Below are 18,063 nucleotides of genomic sequence, written 5' to 3'. Positions count from 1 at the left end.
ACAAATTGTCAGAATCCATTCCCTTAACTGGTAAGCAAACTTCCACTGTCACGTGTTCGCCGCGATAAGTGGAAGAAGTCATACTTTCAGAAAACTCATCAACTCAACGCCGTTCAAACAGTTTGAAGATACGCATCTGGCAACAGAGCCTTCGTCACTGTCCTACCGACGTTTCTTTTCTCTTTCTCTCATCCCCCCCCCCCCCCCCCTCTCTCTCAAATTATCTCTGAACTGGTGTTAGGAAAACATTCAACGGCCCTTTCGTGTAAAACATGAACACTTTCTGCTGCCGGATCCAGTCCGCGCTCTCTGGGGCGAGCTTCATGTCAAAGTTATAGATTATAAGCGCGAGAATGACGCGCATTTCAGCATATGCTAGGCTGCAAGGGCAAGGGCCATCGATGAAAGGAAAATATAACTGATTAGCCAGAGTGAATTTGAACCGAAACCTAATGTTGAGGAGCGGGAGGTCTTAAGAAGGGAATGTGGAGAGTTTTATGTGACCCTGGTGGCTTTATATACTTACCTTCTGCCAATGCAACTTCGCGGACCCACATTGAAGGGTTGGAACATGTCGCGCTTGTCGTTTGCGAACTTAGGATCACCCAGGAACCGTTCCGGATGATATGCAAAGGGGTCTGTGAAGTGTCTTTCGTCATGGTATGCTGACCAATGGTGGATTGCAACCACTGTCTGTGGATTTGTACACTTTGTCAGTCTGCGCATATTAAAGAAACAGGAAAATATTTGGAATTCCCCTTTGCAAATAGTTGTGGGAGGGAGCCCCTGACATCTTCAGGGACGAATTGTCCAATTATGCTGCAGCCACCTTTGTTGACAACACGAGGTAACCCAATGGCCACGGGCGGATACACCCGCAGTGCCTCGTCAAGGCAAGCAAGCATATATGACAGCCTATTAACGGAATTAATGGTAATTTCAGATTCATTCTTAAAATTTGAGCGGACTTCCGCTGTTAGCTTCTCGAGGGTGTTGGGATTGGTTAGCAACAGAAAGGTTACTCCGGACAAGAGTGTTGCGGTTGTTTCGGAACCACCGATAAGGAGAAGCCTGCAGTTGATCGCAATCCCATCGACGCCCATATTCTAATGAGAGGGAACACAGATTAGCATGGAGCAAGGATGTTTCCAAGGTTTGTTGTATAAAGAGGATTGAGCCTTAGGAGTTAGAGTAAAGTACTCGCGAGGATGGGTGAGAGAAAGCTGCATTCAATTTCTCGTATGCAGAACTTACCATTTCATCTTTCTTTTTTAGTAGGCCCTGTATTAGGTCGGGGCGATCGTTGCCAACTGCCATTCGCCTTGCAAGTTTCTCCTTTGCAATCTTCAACTGGACCTCCATTCCCGACTTGGGAATCTTTCTCACGAGAGCTCTCAGAAGCGGTGGTAAATAGCCAGCGCTTTGTAGGAACGTCCCAACACGCCCCGACGTGAGCATAAGTTTAACAAAAGGGTGCAAATAGGCGTTTTCGATGCATCCAAAGGATTCACCATAGGTTAGATCCCCGATGATATCGAAGGTCACGCAGTTATACCACTCCATGAGATCTAGAGACTTGGTTCCACCCCCTCCCAGCTCACGCAACTTCACTATGAAAGAGTCAAGATATTGACGAATAAGAGCTTCCTGTTGCCTCATTGATTTCTCAGAGAAGCCAGGGGAAAGCGCACGGCGTAAAAGCGCATGCTTCTCGCGATCTGCGCTGATGATGCTGACTGGATCCTTTCGATTCCCCAATGGACGATAGAATGTCAAGTACTTTGGCAGTTCTTCTTCCTTCCGCAGGTGAGCGCCCATAATATCCTTCCAGGCGCCCGGATGGGAAAAAGCCAGTTCATTCGGCGCAATTCGCACCACGTCGCCGTATTTCTTGTGCATATTTAGGAGGTCAAATTGCAGAGTCCCAGAGGACAATTTGAACAAATATGGAATCCGGCTCATCGCATGGCTAAGCGGACCTGGAAATGAGCGGAGGGGGTGAAAGAAGACATTGTAAATAAACTTCCAGCTCAAGCAGAGGATCACCTTGAAAGGTTGTGAGCGGAGACTTTACATTAGATAGATGTGAGCGGTTTCAACTTACGAAGACAACACTGGATACCGCAAAGCTCGGCAGACTGTCCGTGAAAGTATGGATCGTTGATGCCACTGACATGATTGATACTATTGTTTACCAGTGGACGGGGAAGGGGTTTAATGAATAATAAAAATAACAACCTGAGAACGGCTGGAGAAAAAGGATGTTTTATGGTTGGGGCGTAAGCCGTCGCCCCGGTCACACGTGATCGCACATAGCCTCTTTTTCAATAATCGACGATTAACCTCTCTTACAAGGTTATGCCCGGTACGGACATATTTTAAAGAAATGTCGCGGATTTCTAAATGAATGCTGCGTTAAATGACTCCCAAGGGGAACTGTTTTGAATACCTTAGTCTTGCAACCAACGAGTGGGCGAGTTAGTTACGCTCCAACCCCACATTCTGAACGAAATTAATCGCCGAGATCATTCTCAAAGACCTCAAGGATTTCTACGGTTGAGAAAGATGACAAGAAGCCATTCAGATTCAGAAGGAAAGGAGTCTTCTCAGTAATGTAATATGACAGAGAAAGGCAATGCAATGAAGGGTTCAACCAGCGTCCAAAGAGCAAAAATCTCAAATGCAAGTTCTTGGAACCAGATAAAATTCTCTGGTTTTACATCTAGTCAGTTCCCACAATGATTAGTTAAACCTAATTCCCGCCATGAATTCAAAAAATCGTTAAACCTCATTCAACTCAACCCGCAATTATACCATCAATTTGCAATAAAGAGGCATGAATTGAACTCCTGATTTTGATTCTTAAAAGCAAAAATAATATTCTCAGTTCATGAAGCCATATACTTGTTTGAAGTGTAACACTTTACGCTTATTGACTTATTGACTGCGCTTTGAGAGTAAATTTATGCATAAATTCATGTAAATTAACTCTGAAGAGAATAAAATTGTTTAATAAATTTTTTTTTTAAAACAAAAAACTAGTTAAATAAGAACTATTTCTTTAATTAGTAGCTATTTATCAAAAATATAATTTATATATATAGTTATTATTTATTTAAAGACTTTAGTTAATATTTAACCTTTAAGAAGTTAGTTTTTATATTAATAAAAATTTTATTTTGAAGTTAATTGATTATTTTAATTATGATTAAATTAATATGAAAATTTTAAATTATTTTAAAATCTTCAGAAAATAATAACTCATATGAATAAGAATATTTATATAATTATACTTTAAATTGATCTATTTATATCTTTATAGATGAAAATTATAAATAAAAAATTCTTTCTTTAAGATTGAGTTTTCAGTTTTTTAATAATATAATAACTATAATGTAATTAATTATCTACTGAGATAAATCATCTACTGAGATAGATCTTCACTACGTAATGTGTTTAACTACTGAATTGATCAAATGTCAAAATGTCAGCAATCAAAGATGATAATTCTTTATACAAGAAAGAAAGACTTACTCTAGCTATTAAAGCAGTTAAAAAAATCAAATTTCTAGTTCTAAAGCTACTGTCAGATTATATATCATCTTTCATTTCACTCTTTACCATTAACTTTACAAACATTTAATATGAGAGAACTCTCAGTTAAGAAATTGAAAACTAATCTTTATAATAAAATTATTTTTTATTCAGTGAATAATTTTCATGAATGAATATGATTAGTTTCTCTGAATGAGTATTATATGAGAAACAGTCAATCTTCTTCTTGTCAATTGAGACAACTCTTTCAATTCAAAAACTGTTGATGAAAGCTGAATTAAATAATTCATTAATCATCATTCTGAGTTAAAAATCTGATTCTTCTGATTATATAATCATTAACAAGCTCTATGTGAAGATTTTAAGATTATTCAAGAATAATTCAAGCTTGTACTGAATACTATTCAGAAATATGATATTGTACAGAAGAATATATACAACTTTGATAAGATTGAATTTCAGATGAGAATTATTGAAATAGTTAAAATGATCACTGAGTCAGAGAAGACTCTCTATTTGAAGTTTATATAATCTAGAAATACAGAATGAGTCATTATTATTGAGAAAGTTAATTTAATAGACTGATCATTATCTTCAATAATCATTCTCAAGAAGTTACATCAGACTTCTTGATTTGAGAATGGATTATCATACAACTGAAGAATTGATATCAGTGAAAATAAATAAATAATTGATAAGCTGAGATTGATCTGATTTAAAGAGATGTTCAATAAACATACTCAAGCTCATATGATCAGTCAATATCAACTTTTGATTCTTAATAGATATAACAGTCATAATAATTCTGAGTTTAATCAGTTTTGCACTTAAAACTTGATTATTTCTCTTTATATATCAGCTTATTTCTCTTATTTCTTACAGTCTTTAGATGTTGTTTATTTTTTTTCATTAAAGCAAGCATATAGAAAAGAGATTGAGAAGAGAATAAGATTTAACATCAATTATATTGATAAGAATGAGTTTTTAACTATCTATTCTTTAGTTCACACAGCAGCTCTAAGTGAAAAGAATATTCAAAGTGGAATTAAAGCTATAGAACTAGCTTTATATAATTTAAAGTAAGTTCTTTCTCAGCTCAATATTCAGATACATACATCAACTCTTTTAGAGATCTCACATATCTCTCAGACCTCTTGGACCACTGCCACATCTTATAATATATGACAACTGAAGCTTCAGAGTTAGAAGATTAAGAAATATCTCAAGCACTGTACACAGAGTCTACTCAGTTCAATCAATCAAGCTTTGAAACAGCTAGTCAAGAAATGTCAGATGACTATGTATATTGCTGTTATTTTGACAAGAGAAAACAAAGAGCTGAAGACTGTAAATGCAAAGTAAAAGAGAAAGTGAGAAAGATGTCATATATATATAAGCTAGAGAGAGAGTTTGACTGTTCAAGAAGAGGTGAATTGTGTACAAAGAGACATTGCAAAGGAAAGAGAGATAATAGAGCAGTCTGATAAGTAATCACAAAAGTGAGCAGCACCACAGTGCAGTGGATGTGGTGTTATAGAACATACTATTTGTACATGCTCCCAGTGTACAAGGAGTAATTTATAATGTAATTAGCTGGTTTTACTATCTAGTTGTGGTGATATTCAATTAGAAAGATATTGGATGGTGGAGACCTGTCTCAGTAGATGATCTGTCTCACTAGGTGATTGATTATGTTAAGTATATCATTTAACAATGAAGTGTAGGACCCACCGTGAACTATATTATAGCAATTACATGCTTAGGTAGTTCTAATGCTGTTAAACAAAACATTTTATCTTCTATTGCGAGTCTTTGTTTCACAGTTGAAAATCTATAGATGTGAGTAACCAATTACTGTTATTAAAGAGAGTTTGTATCTAATTGAATATTGATAATTTCTCTGACTCTGTATGTCTTAACTGAAGGCTAATGATAGCAAGAACAATGCCCTTTTTAAAACATATCTGACAATCATCCGGATGCTTCACTTCATGTTGTGCTAGTCTATTCACTTCTCAAACCCCATCTTCACTTCTCAAAGCTCATTCCCAGACCTTAAATACATTTTCCTCCATCAACAATCATATCCGTCCCGTTGATAAATGCCGCCTCATCACTGCCCAAATACAAGCACATATTCGCAACGTCATCGGGCTCCGTCAGTCGACCCAGAGGGACGTTCGAAATAAACTTGGACCGGTTCTCAGGAGTATTCGGCACACCAACAAACATCTCAAACAGGCCCGTGCCACACAGCAAGGGGCAGACGTTGTTAATTCGGATTTGATTCGGGCCATATTCAGCAGCAAGGCCCTTCGTTACCTGTAGGTTTTGGGGAGGGTTAGTTTGTGATTGTTTTTCTTCTTCTGCTCCATTCTTTTAATATATTTTTATTTTATTTCATCTTGTTTTACTTTACTTCAGGAGCATAGAGGAAAACTCTGACATTCGAAACAGCACCCTTGGAGGCATTGTACCATACAAGGCCCGGTCTGGGTCGGGAGGCCCCGGTGGAGGAGATATTGATTATCGAGCCACCTTTGCCTTGTTCGATGAGTTTAGGGATGAAGCTTTTCGAGGCGTGGAAGATGCTCTTGACGTTAACGTCGAAGACACGCTGGAATTCGTCTAATGTCACTTCCGTTGAAGGCTACAGATAGAGGGGGAAGTTTTTGGTGTGTTAGCTTACTTTTCAAGGTTGGTTCAGCTGGCTGCAGGTTCATGGATGCAGCCTACGGAGGAGGTGCAGGGTAGAGGGTAAGTGGTGTAGGGAGGAAATATGTGAATGGTCACTCATTTCCCCCTAACCCACCCCCCCCTCCTCTTGTCAGCATGCCGTCTGCATGCATAAGGTAGAAAAAAGCAATGAGGTTGGGCTTTTTTTATCCACCGTCTTTAGACAGAAGGACGAGAGGATTCTGGGTCAGATATGTTTGAGAAACCGACCTTATTCCTATATGTGGTGCCCGCATTATTCACCAAGATGTTTACTTCGCCAAACTTGCTCGCTGCTAACTCAACCACAACAGTCCAGTCTTCCTCCTTGGTCACATCCATCTTCGTAAACACGATGCTCTCTGGATTTTCAGAGGCTACTTTCTCACCACCGGCAACATTGATATCACCAATAATCACCTTGGCCCCCTCCTGTGCATAGCGTTTTGCGATTGCAGCACCGAATCCAGAGCCACCACCTGTGATTTTTATCGAAGACATTAGCTATATAATTCCAATATATATGGATATGAAATAAAAATAAAAATGAAAATGAAAATGAAAACGAAAACGGTAATGAAAATGAAAACGGTAGAATGGTACCACTAGCATAGCATACATACCAGTGACGATGGCAACCTTTCCTGTTAGACGGCCAGACATGTTGCTGCCAGGAGCTGATTTGAACGTATACAGAACGAGTTGAGAAGGGAGAATCAGACGGCTCAATCAGATCTCCGTTCGAGAAGTTCTAGAAGACGCCCAGGGTCAGATATTCTCATGCTCTCTCTCGCTTCTTCTTTTAAATTGCCCTAGCCGGGACGGGCGTTCTTTTCCACGTGTAGTTACCTACGGGAACGTGCGGCCTAAAAGGAACAATGAATGCAGTGACCAGACCAGCACTGAATAATCTATGCACCAAGGCTAGATCACTGCCACGCGGGGATGTTCGATGTTAATGTAGACAAAACGACAGGAGCACATACGTACGACTGTGTTGCAATAGTTTTCAATAATGGAGCTGCTGTGGATGTTTCAGTTCCAAAAGCAGAGAAAGGGTAGTTAGTCGGCTGTCTACAAGGCTAAGGCTGTGAGAGTAGTTATGTATGGCTGAGTGTTCCTTGATAAATTCAGAACAATAAAATTAGGAAAAGAAATAAGGGGCAAGAGAACGCGCAGTCGGGTGCTGGGCATTTCTTATCATTCTTCTGCTTTTTCTTAATAATTAATGAGAGAGTGTGATGAAAACTTTGCGGGGAAGCAGTTGAAAAAGCCTGGGGTCTCCACAAAAGACCTGCAAATGGGCATAGCATAACTAGTTACACAAAAACACCCATAATGCCCACCAAACCGAGTTGTGCAATGGTAAACAAGGCCAAGTCAAAATAAATATAACGCGGGTGCCTGGGCGGAATTGGCTCCCGACATCGGGGTCCCTCTGCCGTTGAAGGCCCGGCAAAGAACAGGTTCAGGTTCAAGGTTCGGCTTCGGCTTCTCGGCAACCCTTCTTCTCGGGGGCACAATTTCAATGCGATTCCGGCAAGGTTGGCGATTGGCCGGACGGACAAACAACCCTTGGGCTTACTTTACTCGTATCTTCTTTTCCCCTTGACTAACTAGGCAGGATTCCGGAGGCCTTTTGTGCCTGCGTAGAATGGCCTAGGCGTATCTTGCAGAGATTTCACGAATACATCTAAAATGCGTGATAGATGAGAACCATTGCGAGATACAATAGGGTGTTGAAGCTGCTACACTGCTGCTACAGTAGGATATATCGGTTGAAGGTTCGTGATGCAGATATTTGACACTATGTCGTTCTCCCCCTGTCCGCCCATCCATGGATAATGGATCATGATCTGAGAGGAGGATCCCATTATCTGATACCATGCGACACGCAGTGGGGCATTGCTTTCAAAACAACTGATCTCCCGTTCAACAGCTTCTCTTCGCTGTATATATCATCTATCTCCTTCAGATAAAAAGCGCCCGCTCCTTGATTTTGGGAATCTTGATGGGTGATTGGATTATGCAGTGCTTCCTCACCGACGCATCGTTACAAACGGCGATCCTGAGTCGACTGCGGGACACACAAAGCGCATGATGATGTCTCCTGTTTCCTGTTGCCTCGTCTGGATAAAGAATGCATGTTGCACATCCCATATTGAGCATCGGATGAGCTATCTTCGAACTAATTAGTTGACTGCAAGCAGAGTATAAAATGGAGGGGGGGTGGCAGAAGGAGACTTTACCTACCCTTGGTGGTTTTGTTCCTGGACTTTCGAAATCCAAACCATGACTCTCATCGTCCGTCCATTTTGTTCAGTTCCATCATATATCTTCAGAGTGTTGCCATTGCCACAGAACTACACACAGGGAATCATAGACCTGTTCCGGGGGGCCGTTACGCAGTGGGGGGGTTTTTGTGGTAGCAGAGGAGGGAAAGGGTTGAACATCCCCGGATATGGGATTGACAGACAGATCATTTAAAGGAAATACATCAGGGGACTTTCGCTCAGTTCATCTGCTACTGAGCTTATTGAGCGGTCAACACTGCGGCTGCGAGTCACTGATGATATTTCCCTAACAAAGAAGGTAGGTTTTATGATCCAAACTATCATATATAAATGCTCTCAGAGACTTAATTTATATACTAATAGAAAATGTCAGTGGTCATGAGAGGGAGAGGTCTGTATATGGTCATAGACGCCCTTCATAGCTTGCTAGATAGGGGCGTCTCAAGCAGAATGATCAGATCGCTGACCTTTCCCAGCCAGGTGATGGTCAGAGAGACAGCGGGCTCCAATAACATGGATTTGGACCGAGCTCGATACCAAGCAGAAGAATCGTTCCGCCACATCAAGCCACAAGAAAATGCGGGAGGTTGCGTTCATAGGTTTGTGACTCCTTGGTGACTTTCCCAGCTGCCAGCCACCAAAGAGCCACATTACGAGAAGCTAAATTTTAGGCTGGGACCACTATTTCGTACTAATCTCTTCTTCATAGCTAAGCTAAAATTCAAGGAGATGCCTCCCAACTTCCCCACCAACCCAGGGGCACTCTGGGCGTTGTCTCCACACTATCCCCAGTTGGATTTAGGAATCTTTAGTGCAAGTCAACACCGTTGATTTGGTCAAGGGCAGAAGATTTGATGATGATATATATCCCCTTTCTGACATAAGTCCGCCCTTCTCAACGTTCTCCACGTTGTCTAGGTTGCATTACTAACCCCCGTCCACTCTCCCAGCCCAAGTCAGACAAACTCTCCACGTCTTAGTATGGGGGACTCAGACCCAAAAATGAGATATCATAGGCATTCCCTCTGAACATCGTCGTTTAAGGTTCGAGATATCAGGACAACAACTGATAGAATAGGAGTCCAAGAGCGCTGAATTGCACGCTACTGACCCAGAGCTGTGGACGTGCGCAACGAGACGGCTCCAACAAGCCAATCGTTCTAGTGGTCAAGGCGATCTGACCGAACTCGTGGTCGCGGCTTGACGACTATCAGCGACTTGCCCACTGCCAGAAATATTTCTCACCTTCCAATCCCTGAGCATATTCATCCTGAAGTCTCTGAAAGGGGAAGCCTGCCGGCAGCAAATCCCACCAAATTTTACTTTTCGTGGAAACATTTGGGATTGAATCTGACATTTTTATTTATTTATTTATTTATTTTTAACACAGGCTGGCTTCTATTATCACGGCCATTCCATCTGAGTTTCTTCCCCCTTCAGCGTCTTAAATATTGCCTTCTGCCATGGTCTGGTTTCCTTGATGAGAGAACGGATTCTCTAGTCGGGGCGAACAAAGTATGCCCCGGATACTGTCTCGTGAGGCCTCCACACCATGGCAGTTAGCTCGAAGGGAAAGATCTCAGGGGACATGGGGATGTCTAAAAGAAACCTGGTGGCAAGTAATACAAAGTGACCCCGAATTTTGTTATTATATCAATTGCTAAACTTCCCTTTCTGTTTCTAGCTCGCGGAATGGTCCTTCTTTGCGGTATGTTCGGTGCTCATGATACTGCGTCTGGGACTTCGATTGCGTTTTTATCGTCGACTATTCTGGGAAGACACGTTCGCAGCCTTTGGTTACTTATTTCTCTTTGCCATGGATGTCGTTGCCATGTACTGCGTACACCATATAGAAGTATATGAGAATCTTGCTATTGAAACACCTAGATGGAATCATCACTTTAACGCAATGTTGAAACTATCATTCACGGTCGATGTGCTCTATAATTTCGTCATCTACTCGATCAAGGCCAGCTTTCTGTCCTTCATGTGGAGAATATTTCATAGTATTCCCGGCTTTCGAAAACCTTGGTGGATTATTACGATTTCTACCGTTATATTGGGCTTGGGTAGTCTATTACTGGAACCTGTGACTTGTGTGAAGTTCTATCTAGGTTAGAGATTTCATAAAATCTTTTGACACATCCACGTCGTGAAACTCTAGCTGCTAACAAGAAAAATAGGACCCTGCGCAGAGAAAGATGACATACGCCGCAATAATATCACTTTGAAAACCGGAGCGGCACTTGATATCTTGACTGATTTTATGAGTATGCTCCTAACTTTCTGTGTCTAATCGATCATTGACGGCCCTGATCATTACTCGGTCTGAATACTTTATTTGAAAATATGCTAATTCCTCGTCAACACTACAGTTATGGCTCTTCCAATCGCATTCATTGCAAATTCAAAACTACCCTGGAATCAGAAACTAGGCATCATATGCCTGTTCTCGTTGGGTTTTGTCATCGTTGCAACCTCCCTCGTCAGAATTATATCCCTTAACTTCCCCGGCATGCATCCACCTGTTAGCTGGAAGCTGTTTTGGGCCATGATAGAGAGCAGTATAGCGGTTATCACGTCCTGTTTCGCTTCATGCAGATCTCTCTATACTTTGCTCAAACGATCCGACAACTCTAGATCTGGGTTATCCGTTTCAAGTAGGAGAATATGGCCCTCACGCAGACGCGCACACCCAAGTCCCCATCCGTTCGACATTTCTATGTCAGTTTTTCAATCTCGGAGCTCACCCAGTAAGGTGGCCACGGAAAACGGCGAGGTTCAACCTGGACCATGGGCCGACGGCGAATCAGCGGTAAAAATTCTTTCGCAATCCGAGTCCGAAACACCGGACGATAGACCAACTACCTAGAAAAAAGAACGGGCTGAGGGAGGATATAGTGTCCATGAAAACGAAGAGATGGAGATGACGTTTAACACAATGCTATATTAATTATAGTCAATTGAAAGAAGTTGCACCCCATAATTGACACCTGTTATATCTATCTTTTAGGGTGTGGCCCCGCAATCTCTGAGTAATTCGTGCGAATCACGAAGCGCGCCGCTCTCTCTCTCTCTCTCTCTCCGAGCTAACTGATGATCCTGGAGAATATCAAGTTGGCCTGCGCACCCCATCTCGAGCAAGTAATTTATACGAGGCCATTGCGGCAGCTCGGAAACAGAGATTGACGGGGTCTTGCTGTGCTGGCTAAGGAAATTGGCAACGGTAATCGTGCGGGTTTGAGTCCGGCATATCGAAGCTGCTTCTACAGCCCGGTGCGCTCAGTGTACGCTGACGGCCAATACATTCAATCCTCGAATTCGGCCCATGAAAAGGCTGTTCCAACTCTGATGAATTTCTTTACTTTGTGAGGCGATGCGAAGCAATACTATTCTGGTGGCTAAACTTTATAAATGTACATGGCGTTATTCCGTCTCTCTGTTGCATGGTAGCCGTCCCACCCACAAGCTATATAATAATAATGATAGTCATCATCATCATGGCTGATGAAAGAGGTATTGAAACTACACAATGGGAGGTTTTGACGGGATCAATTGTCCCAAAAGGAACCAATGCCTCAAAGCACTATGTGAGAAGTAATTGTATTCTTGGATCTCTTGAGTTTCCAGGCAGGGTTTGAGAGTCAAAGGAACTTTCTTGAGAAATGTCTGCATTGTCTTACAAACTCAAAAAAGCCGGCTATTCGGTGGTCTTCATATTTGGTTTGAGGCTGCTGAAGTTTTCAAGAGGGAGACGGGGTATCAAATAACGGTCTGGAATCCTGGTTTGCAATTTGCAAAGCCCAGTGTCAGCATGCCCGCTCGTTCAGCTTCCCATCTCACGCCAAAGCATGCAGTGCAGAGTTTGCGGTGCGTGCGGTGCGCGCTTGCTGGAAGTCCAGGTACCGCAGAGAATTCTCAAAAAGGACACCCAATCATAGCTGATACGCAAGAATCCAATTAACCAATGAATTCAAGCGCAGTAGCTATGGAGAGCGCACATGCAAATTTCACATTTCTTGACGGTGAATATGTCCACATCTTGCGATGCTCGTCAAGGTAGATTCCCTTGTTTGGTGTCGAAGTATTTCCAATGGAAAAGTAGAGTTTCGCTGGGAGACATGGGAACTGGGCACATAGCATTGAGTCGCGTCCCATAAAAAGATCCCTACACGCCAGAGGGTGCATATGCCGAGTGCTGTGGCAATCCGAAGTTAACTAGTTATGACGTGGAGTAGATCCCCATGGATGGGACTGGAGTTCAGCATAACCTAACTGCAGCCAAAACCCCAACCAACGCCATGATGCCACTAATAGTTATCCAATAGAAAATTATTCAGCACTGCAGGCGGTCCGCAAGTCCCTGACTGGTGTCCGGCAAGTGGCGTGGAATTGTCAGAGGGGGCCCTCTCGGGGCGATCTGGCAGTGCTATTATGATGTTAACTTTTCTTCAGATGAGAAGCGCGGACTTTGTTCGAAAAAGCTTGTTTCCCACACCCCCTAATGAAGGGCCCGTTTTCCTATTCAAATGCGATCTCTCTCGCATATTTGCAAGATAATGCGAGGACGACGACGAACCTCGGACGTTTCGTCTCTCTTCGTCTCTCTACGTATCTGTTCCCAGCTCCTGTGATGAGAAAGCGTGCGTACGGAAAAATTCTATCATTTAGCAAATGATACTTTTTTTAATGTCTCTTAAAAGCTTGCTTCTTTACATTTTGACTGTCAGTTGGGTGTCTGCTCATTCACCAAGACGTAGAACTTGTTGGTGGCGCAAACGAAGTTGAGCAGAACTATGAAATATGCCAATGTCAATCAAATACGGGTTATCACTGCATTTACCATGTGGCATCTTACTGTGCGGAATTTCTCAGTATGAGCAAGCATTTCCTACTAGGGTAAGAAAAAAATTTTTTTTTTTTTTTTTTAAAATTCACTTTCACCGCAAAATGGGTCATTTGAATCCACTGGACTGGATTCAGTCAGGTTAGCAGAGGATTTGATCCTATGTAGGAAAAATCCAATCGTAGATCTAACATAGAGAAATCAAGCCAATTAATTTAAAGTTGATGGAAAGATAAATTTTTATTTGATTATACAAAAGAGAAATGAAAAAATGTATGGGAAAAATGCTTGTTAATTTCACAAAGCTAAGTGGAATATACAGAAAATAATCCCCCTCCCCCATCGTGGTATTCTTCCACTTGTTAAACACCATACTACCAAACCACGGAACTCCCTCTCATGCTCTTCCCATAACATGAAAAATAAGACAAAATAAAGATACCGAGATCCTTTACAATATAGTCCAATATTCTGATGCATACCACTCATCGACTCAAACCTCACCCACCCGCCCACCCATCCGTCCCTCACTAAATCCCACACCTCTTTTCTTTCAAGTGCTGTATCTACTGCTAATGACGATGGCCATGCGCATGGCGTCTCGCTCTCCTCAGAACCTTGCCTCCAGCAGGTGGCGTAGCTCCAGCGGGGACATCAATGGTAGTAGTGACCTTTTCTTCCACGATGACGACTTCATAAACAACATTGCCTTCGGTGTATGTTCTGGTGGAAATGGGAACGGTATCGCCATCGCCGGCATTCTCGGAGGGGGCGAAGAACTGCGCGGGAGCAGGGGCACGAGTGGTGGTGGTGGTGGTCGGAGCTGGTGGAGGTGGTTTGTGGCCTGGAAGAAGAGGATACTACGGGGAAGGGTGAAAGGGTAGTAGGAGCATTTTTGACGGGGATATTGACGTTGACCTTGGGAACATCGGCAGCTATAATGTCGATCTTGGGCGTGACTACCTTCGCATATTCGGGACCGCGTAAAATCTCAACCGCGCCGGGAAGGCCATTCTTGGAGAACTTGCAGCCTTCAGTAGCGATGGGGGAGGGCGTTTTGAACTTGCACTTGTTTTGCTCAGCCTCGGATTGCAGGTTGAAGATGCCGCAGTCCTCGACACGACCGGAGGAGTTTTTGCATGACTTCACGGCATCGTCGAGGACGCCAGGTTCCCAAGCTTCGATGAAGTCGGCATGGTAGCCACATCCGTTCGGGTCGCCGTTGGAGAGCACAAACTCACCCTCGATGCCCTTGTATTTAGCAGTATGCCAGATGGTTTCGTATAGGAGAGAAACAAGGCGTGTTTTGAAGCCCTCGGGGCAGACACCATCCTCAACAAGATTGGGATACGCCATGTGTGATTTGTGATCGTCAGTGTCAAGGTCCTTGCCGTTCCAGCAGGACGGGAAGAAAATCTCCATGCGAATGCCGTTAGGACAGTTTTCATCAATGAATTTCTTGGATGGCATGGTGTGGCGGTAGAGAGTTGGTTCGGGAGTGCCCGCATAGTTAAGACAGTTGAAACCTACAGCCTTTTGGGACAGGGCGAATTGTGTGGACTCGTACTTTGACCAAGAGGACTTCGGAGGGTCGGGGACTGGCCAAGTGAAGTTGCGCAGGTAGGGATCTCCAGCAAGGATGCGGAAGCCCTTGGGGAATGCCTTGACACCCTCTCCGCGTGGCAGATAGTAGCTGTAGGATGCATATATTAGGATCTAGATAGGGAAACTCCTGATCTGCCCATATTTTGGAAGAGAAACTACTTACACAAGCATACCACCGACTTGCTCCACTAATTCAGTTTCTCCATTGGGATACTTGAAGTAGGTTCCTGGGGTCCAATAGATGGATTTATCCTGCTTTATCGCGCAAGATGTGCAGTGGGAATTCAAGAGATCGTCAGTGGTGACGGTCATACCAAAGTCTATCAGGAAGTTAATATATAGATGCCAAACAAAATAGGTGATTAGACCTGTGAATACATACTGCTAGCACCGTGGACAACATGGGCGTGAGGTGCGATTTGGCCAGGATTGACGAGAGGATCGAGACGAGCAACACCCAAACGCCCCTGGCAAGGCAGACGCCAGAATGCCAAAGCCGGGGAGATGGCAGCCACCAGAGCCGCGGTGTAGATGATGCTCAGATGCATGTTTAGTATATAGGAGGGCTATAACTATATCCGAGTTCCAGACTCCGAATGTAGATGTTTGATCTGATAAATCCGAGTGTATACAATAAAAGAGAGGATGAATGCTTGTAAACCTGCAATTTCAAACCCCATAAGAATAAAAGCACTGAGTGACAGATAGAGCAGAAAAGAAGTGAGTTTCTGTTGTGTGTGTTGGTGGGTAGACTGTTCGGAGGAGTTACTGGTGGCGTAGAGTCACTCACTGCAAGGTTTAATCAATATCAGCGCCAGACACAGCAGTGAATCAACACTGGCGGTGACAAAACAGAAGCACCCAAACAGTGATTCTACGACAAGAATGGAGCCTTTTACACTGTTTATACACTTCTTCTCAACGGGCTTGAAGAATAACGATATCCGTCCCTCTCGCGTCTCTTGCGCGTAGGATTCCTTGGGGGAGATGTTGGATGGTTGGGATCCGGCGAGAGGAATTGAAAAATCGACTGCGAAAACGAGTGACAACTATAGAAAGGGAGGACTTGTGAAGCGGTAGTGCACAAAGGCAAAGGAATGAATAGCTTCAGAAAAAACAGAACAGGAGAATGATGTCTTCCTTCTCGAGGAAGAGATACGATACGGTCTCCGAGTAAACGGGTGTGGTGAGGAGTGAGAAGGAGGAGAAATTCTCAACCAAGAAACAAGAAAAAGAAGCCGTAAAACAAGAGGCAGAGAGGAGAGACAATCAAACGGTCATCATTTGCCCCTTCAGACAGGAGAATGAGTTTGGACAAAGGAGGTTGGATAACGCTAACTGGCTGAGCGCGGGTAACTTAGTTAGCCATCTTCCAGTGCACTTATATTAGTGAATAGGACCAGGAGAGAAGTGGTGCAGAGGGCCCCGTATGGTGCACCCGCGGGCATGCCACACGGCAACCAAGCACCTAGACACTCAGCAAGCACTCGATCAATATCAAGACCGTGGCGGGCGGGGGCACAGACTGTCGCTGTCAGCAGAACAGGATGATGAAACACCAGTGACATCCTGGGCAAATTTCTCAAGCGGGCCTCTGTCTTTATTTGTTCCTCAGACTTTTTGTGGGTTGGTTCCCGTCCCCTCCCTCAACCTACGCAGTATACACACTCTTCCTGTTGTTGTCAGTCATAAACTGCACTCTCTATAGCTTCTTCCTTCTCCTCATATGCATATCGTTTAACATCGATCAGGAATGATAGGCGTTATCGCCATCGGAAACGGAGACCTGTACGCTGCGGACATCATCCTGATCGACCTTTATTTTATTTCCCGGCGAATGAGAAAGGGGGATTCGGGGGTTTAGTCCTTGCTTTCAGCCTCCTAGTGAATAAAACTCATCTTGGAATCCTGCGTGGTTCTTTGTCCAAGGGCCACCTCTTGCAAGTTCATTTCATTTAGCAAATCATCCGTCAAGGGGTACGGAGCCTTTTGTCTTCCCGCTCTCTCTCGGCTTCCCCAGTTTAACTTCGATGTTGTTTCCTGGTAGCTCGGTTGATAGTCAGGAACCAGCCAACCACATCGCGATGCCTTTCCCCCTCTTTTGCTACCATCCCGCCTGTGATTGGAAGTTGGACCCAGTGGACCCGGTCATGGTGAAACCCGTGGCTTTTCGCAGGGCGAATCAACTGCCAATGCTTCATATGAGATGGTCAACGAATAAATTTACTACTTCCCCGTCCGCATTTACAATAGCCGAGTGCAGGCATGCATCGTCGTGAAGTGAATTACGCTGATGGGATGGCATGTGATGGTTCTAATCTGATGTCCATAGAGGCATTTTATTTTTATCATTGAAGCTTCATATCCGATTCTTGAGTGATGTTGAGACGTCCTCGAAGATGTTTACAACAAGTTACACTCCAGTTACTAATTGCTCCCGAAGCTCTTGGGGAGGAATCGACCCAATCTCTAACTCTAGGCTTTCATGAGCCCCTGAGGAAACCTTCAGACGGCGTTTATGTTGCCCGCTTGCAGTGGAGTGCAAGAATACAGCTCAACGGGATGCTTGGAATCAATCGCTGGATGCAGTTCCTCTTACGGTGATTTTATTTATCTCACCCGCATATCAGAATCTAAAAAATTTGCGATTCTATGTCCCTCCTGGGCATTCACCCTTGGAGTATATCTGTGTTTGCTGCTCTTGTGTGATTTAAATTCGATAATTGGAGTTATGTATTTTGTTCGGCTGCTAGTTGATGATCCTTGCATGCATGACCCTTCAAGCCACCACAAACTCCACAAACACTAAACACCAAATTGCAAAAAGTCGAAAAAAGAAAAGAGTCGAGGGAAAATATAAATGGGATATTTCAGCTGCATTTTATCTCGCATCATAAATATTGCGCGCTTGTGTTTTTTTGGTTTTCCGATCTGAGCGTTTTAGTGCAACCGCATCATCACTCGTACTTGGAACAGACGTTTTTTGACGTATCCAAGTACGTCGCATAGTTTTCAGATAACATGCATGCACAAGCAACAATTCTGAAA

The 18,063-nt window shown here is 43.4% G+C and overlaps 5 protein-coding genes across 5 annotated transcripts; 2 read left to right on the top strand and 3 right to left on the bottom strand.

Moving 5' to 3' along the window:
- Nucleotides 1-220: 220 nt before the first annotated feature.
- PADG_05764 (uncharacterized protein) lies at nt 221-2,176 on the bottom strand (the record flags this gene model as incomplete). The annotated part of the gene is made up of 5 exons (XM_010763102.1): nt 221-380; nt 527-693; nt 792-1,106; nt 1,255-2,046; nt 2,105-2,176. 5 exons carry the CDS (start codon nt 2,174-2,176, stop codon nt 221-223), a joined length of 1,506 nt encoding a protein of 501 aa, XP_010761404.1.
- Nucleotides 2,177-5,610: 3,434 nt separating this feature from the next.
- On the bottom strand, nt 5,611-6,933 carry PADG_05763 (uncharacterized protein; the record flags this gene model as incomplete). The annotated part of the gene is made up of 4 exons (XM_010762903.1): nt 5,611-5,877; nt 6,002-6,205; nt 6,502-6,749; nt 6,894-6,933. The coding sequence occupies 4 exons, from the start codon at nt 6,931-6,933 to the stop codon at nt 5,611-5,613; spliced, it is 759 nt and encodes a 252-aa protein (XP_010761205.1).
- Nucleotides 6,934-10,116: 3,183 nt separating this feature from the next.
- PADG_05761 (uncharacterized protein) lies at nt 10,117-11,436 on the top strand (the record flags this gene model as incomplete). Its single annotated transcript, XM_010762902.1, has 4 exons — nt 10,117-10,176; nt 10,249-10,678; nt 10,748-10,834; nt 10,940-11,436. The coding sequence occupies 4 exons, from the start codon at nt 10,117-10,119 to the stop codon at nt 11,434-11,436; spliced, it is 1,074 nt and encodes a 357-aa protein (XP_010761204.1).
- A 628-nt stretch (nt 11,437-12,064) lies between these two features.
- Nucleotides 12,065-12,528, top strand: PADG_11974 (uncharacterized protein; the record flags this gene model as incomplete). The annotated part of the gene is made up of 2 exons (XM_010763265.1): nt 12,065-12,154; nt 12,199-12,528. The coding sequence occupies 2 exons, from the start codon at nt 12,065-12,067 to the stop codon at nt 12,526-12,528; spliced, it is 420 nt and encodes a 139-aa protein (XP_010761567.1).
- Nucleotides 12,529-13,982: 1,454 nt separating this feature from the next.
- Nucleotides 13,983-15,563, bottom strand: PADG_05760 (uncharacterized protein; the record flags this gene model as incomplete). Its single annotated transcript, XM_010762901.1, has 4 exons — nt 13,983-14,270; nt 14,323-15,103; nt 15,179-15,335; nt 15,398-15,563. 4 exons carry the CDS (start codon nt 15,561-15,563, stop codon nt 13,983-13,985), a joined length of 1,392 nt encoding a protein of 463 aa, XP_010761203.1.
- Between the last annotated feature and the right edge of the window lie 2,500 nt (nt 15,564-18,063).

This window comes from Paracoccidioides brasiliensis (assembly GCF_000150735.1).
Source record: "Paracoccidioides brasiliensis Pb18 unplaced genomic scaffold supercont2.7, whole genome shotgun sequence".
Taxonomy (NCBI): domain Eukaryota; kingdom Fungi; phylum Ascomycota; class Eurotiomycetes; order Onygenales; family Ajellomycetaceae; genus Paracoccidioides; species Paracoccidioides brasiliensis.
This window is presented reverse-complemented; position numbering and strand designations above follow the sequence as displayed.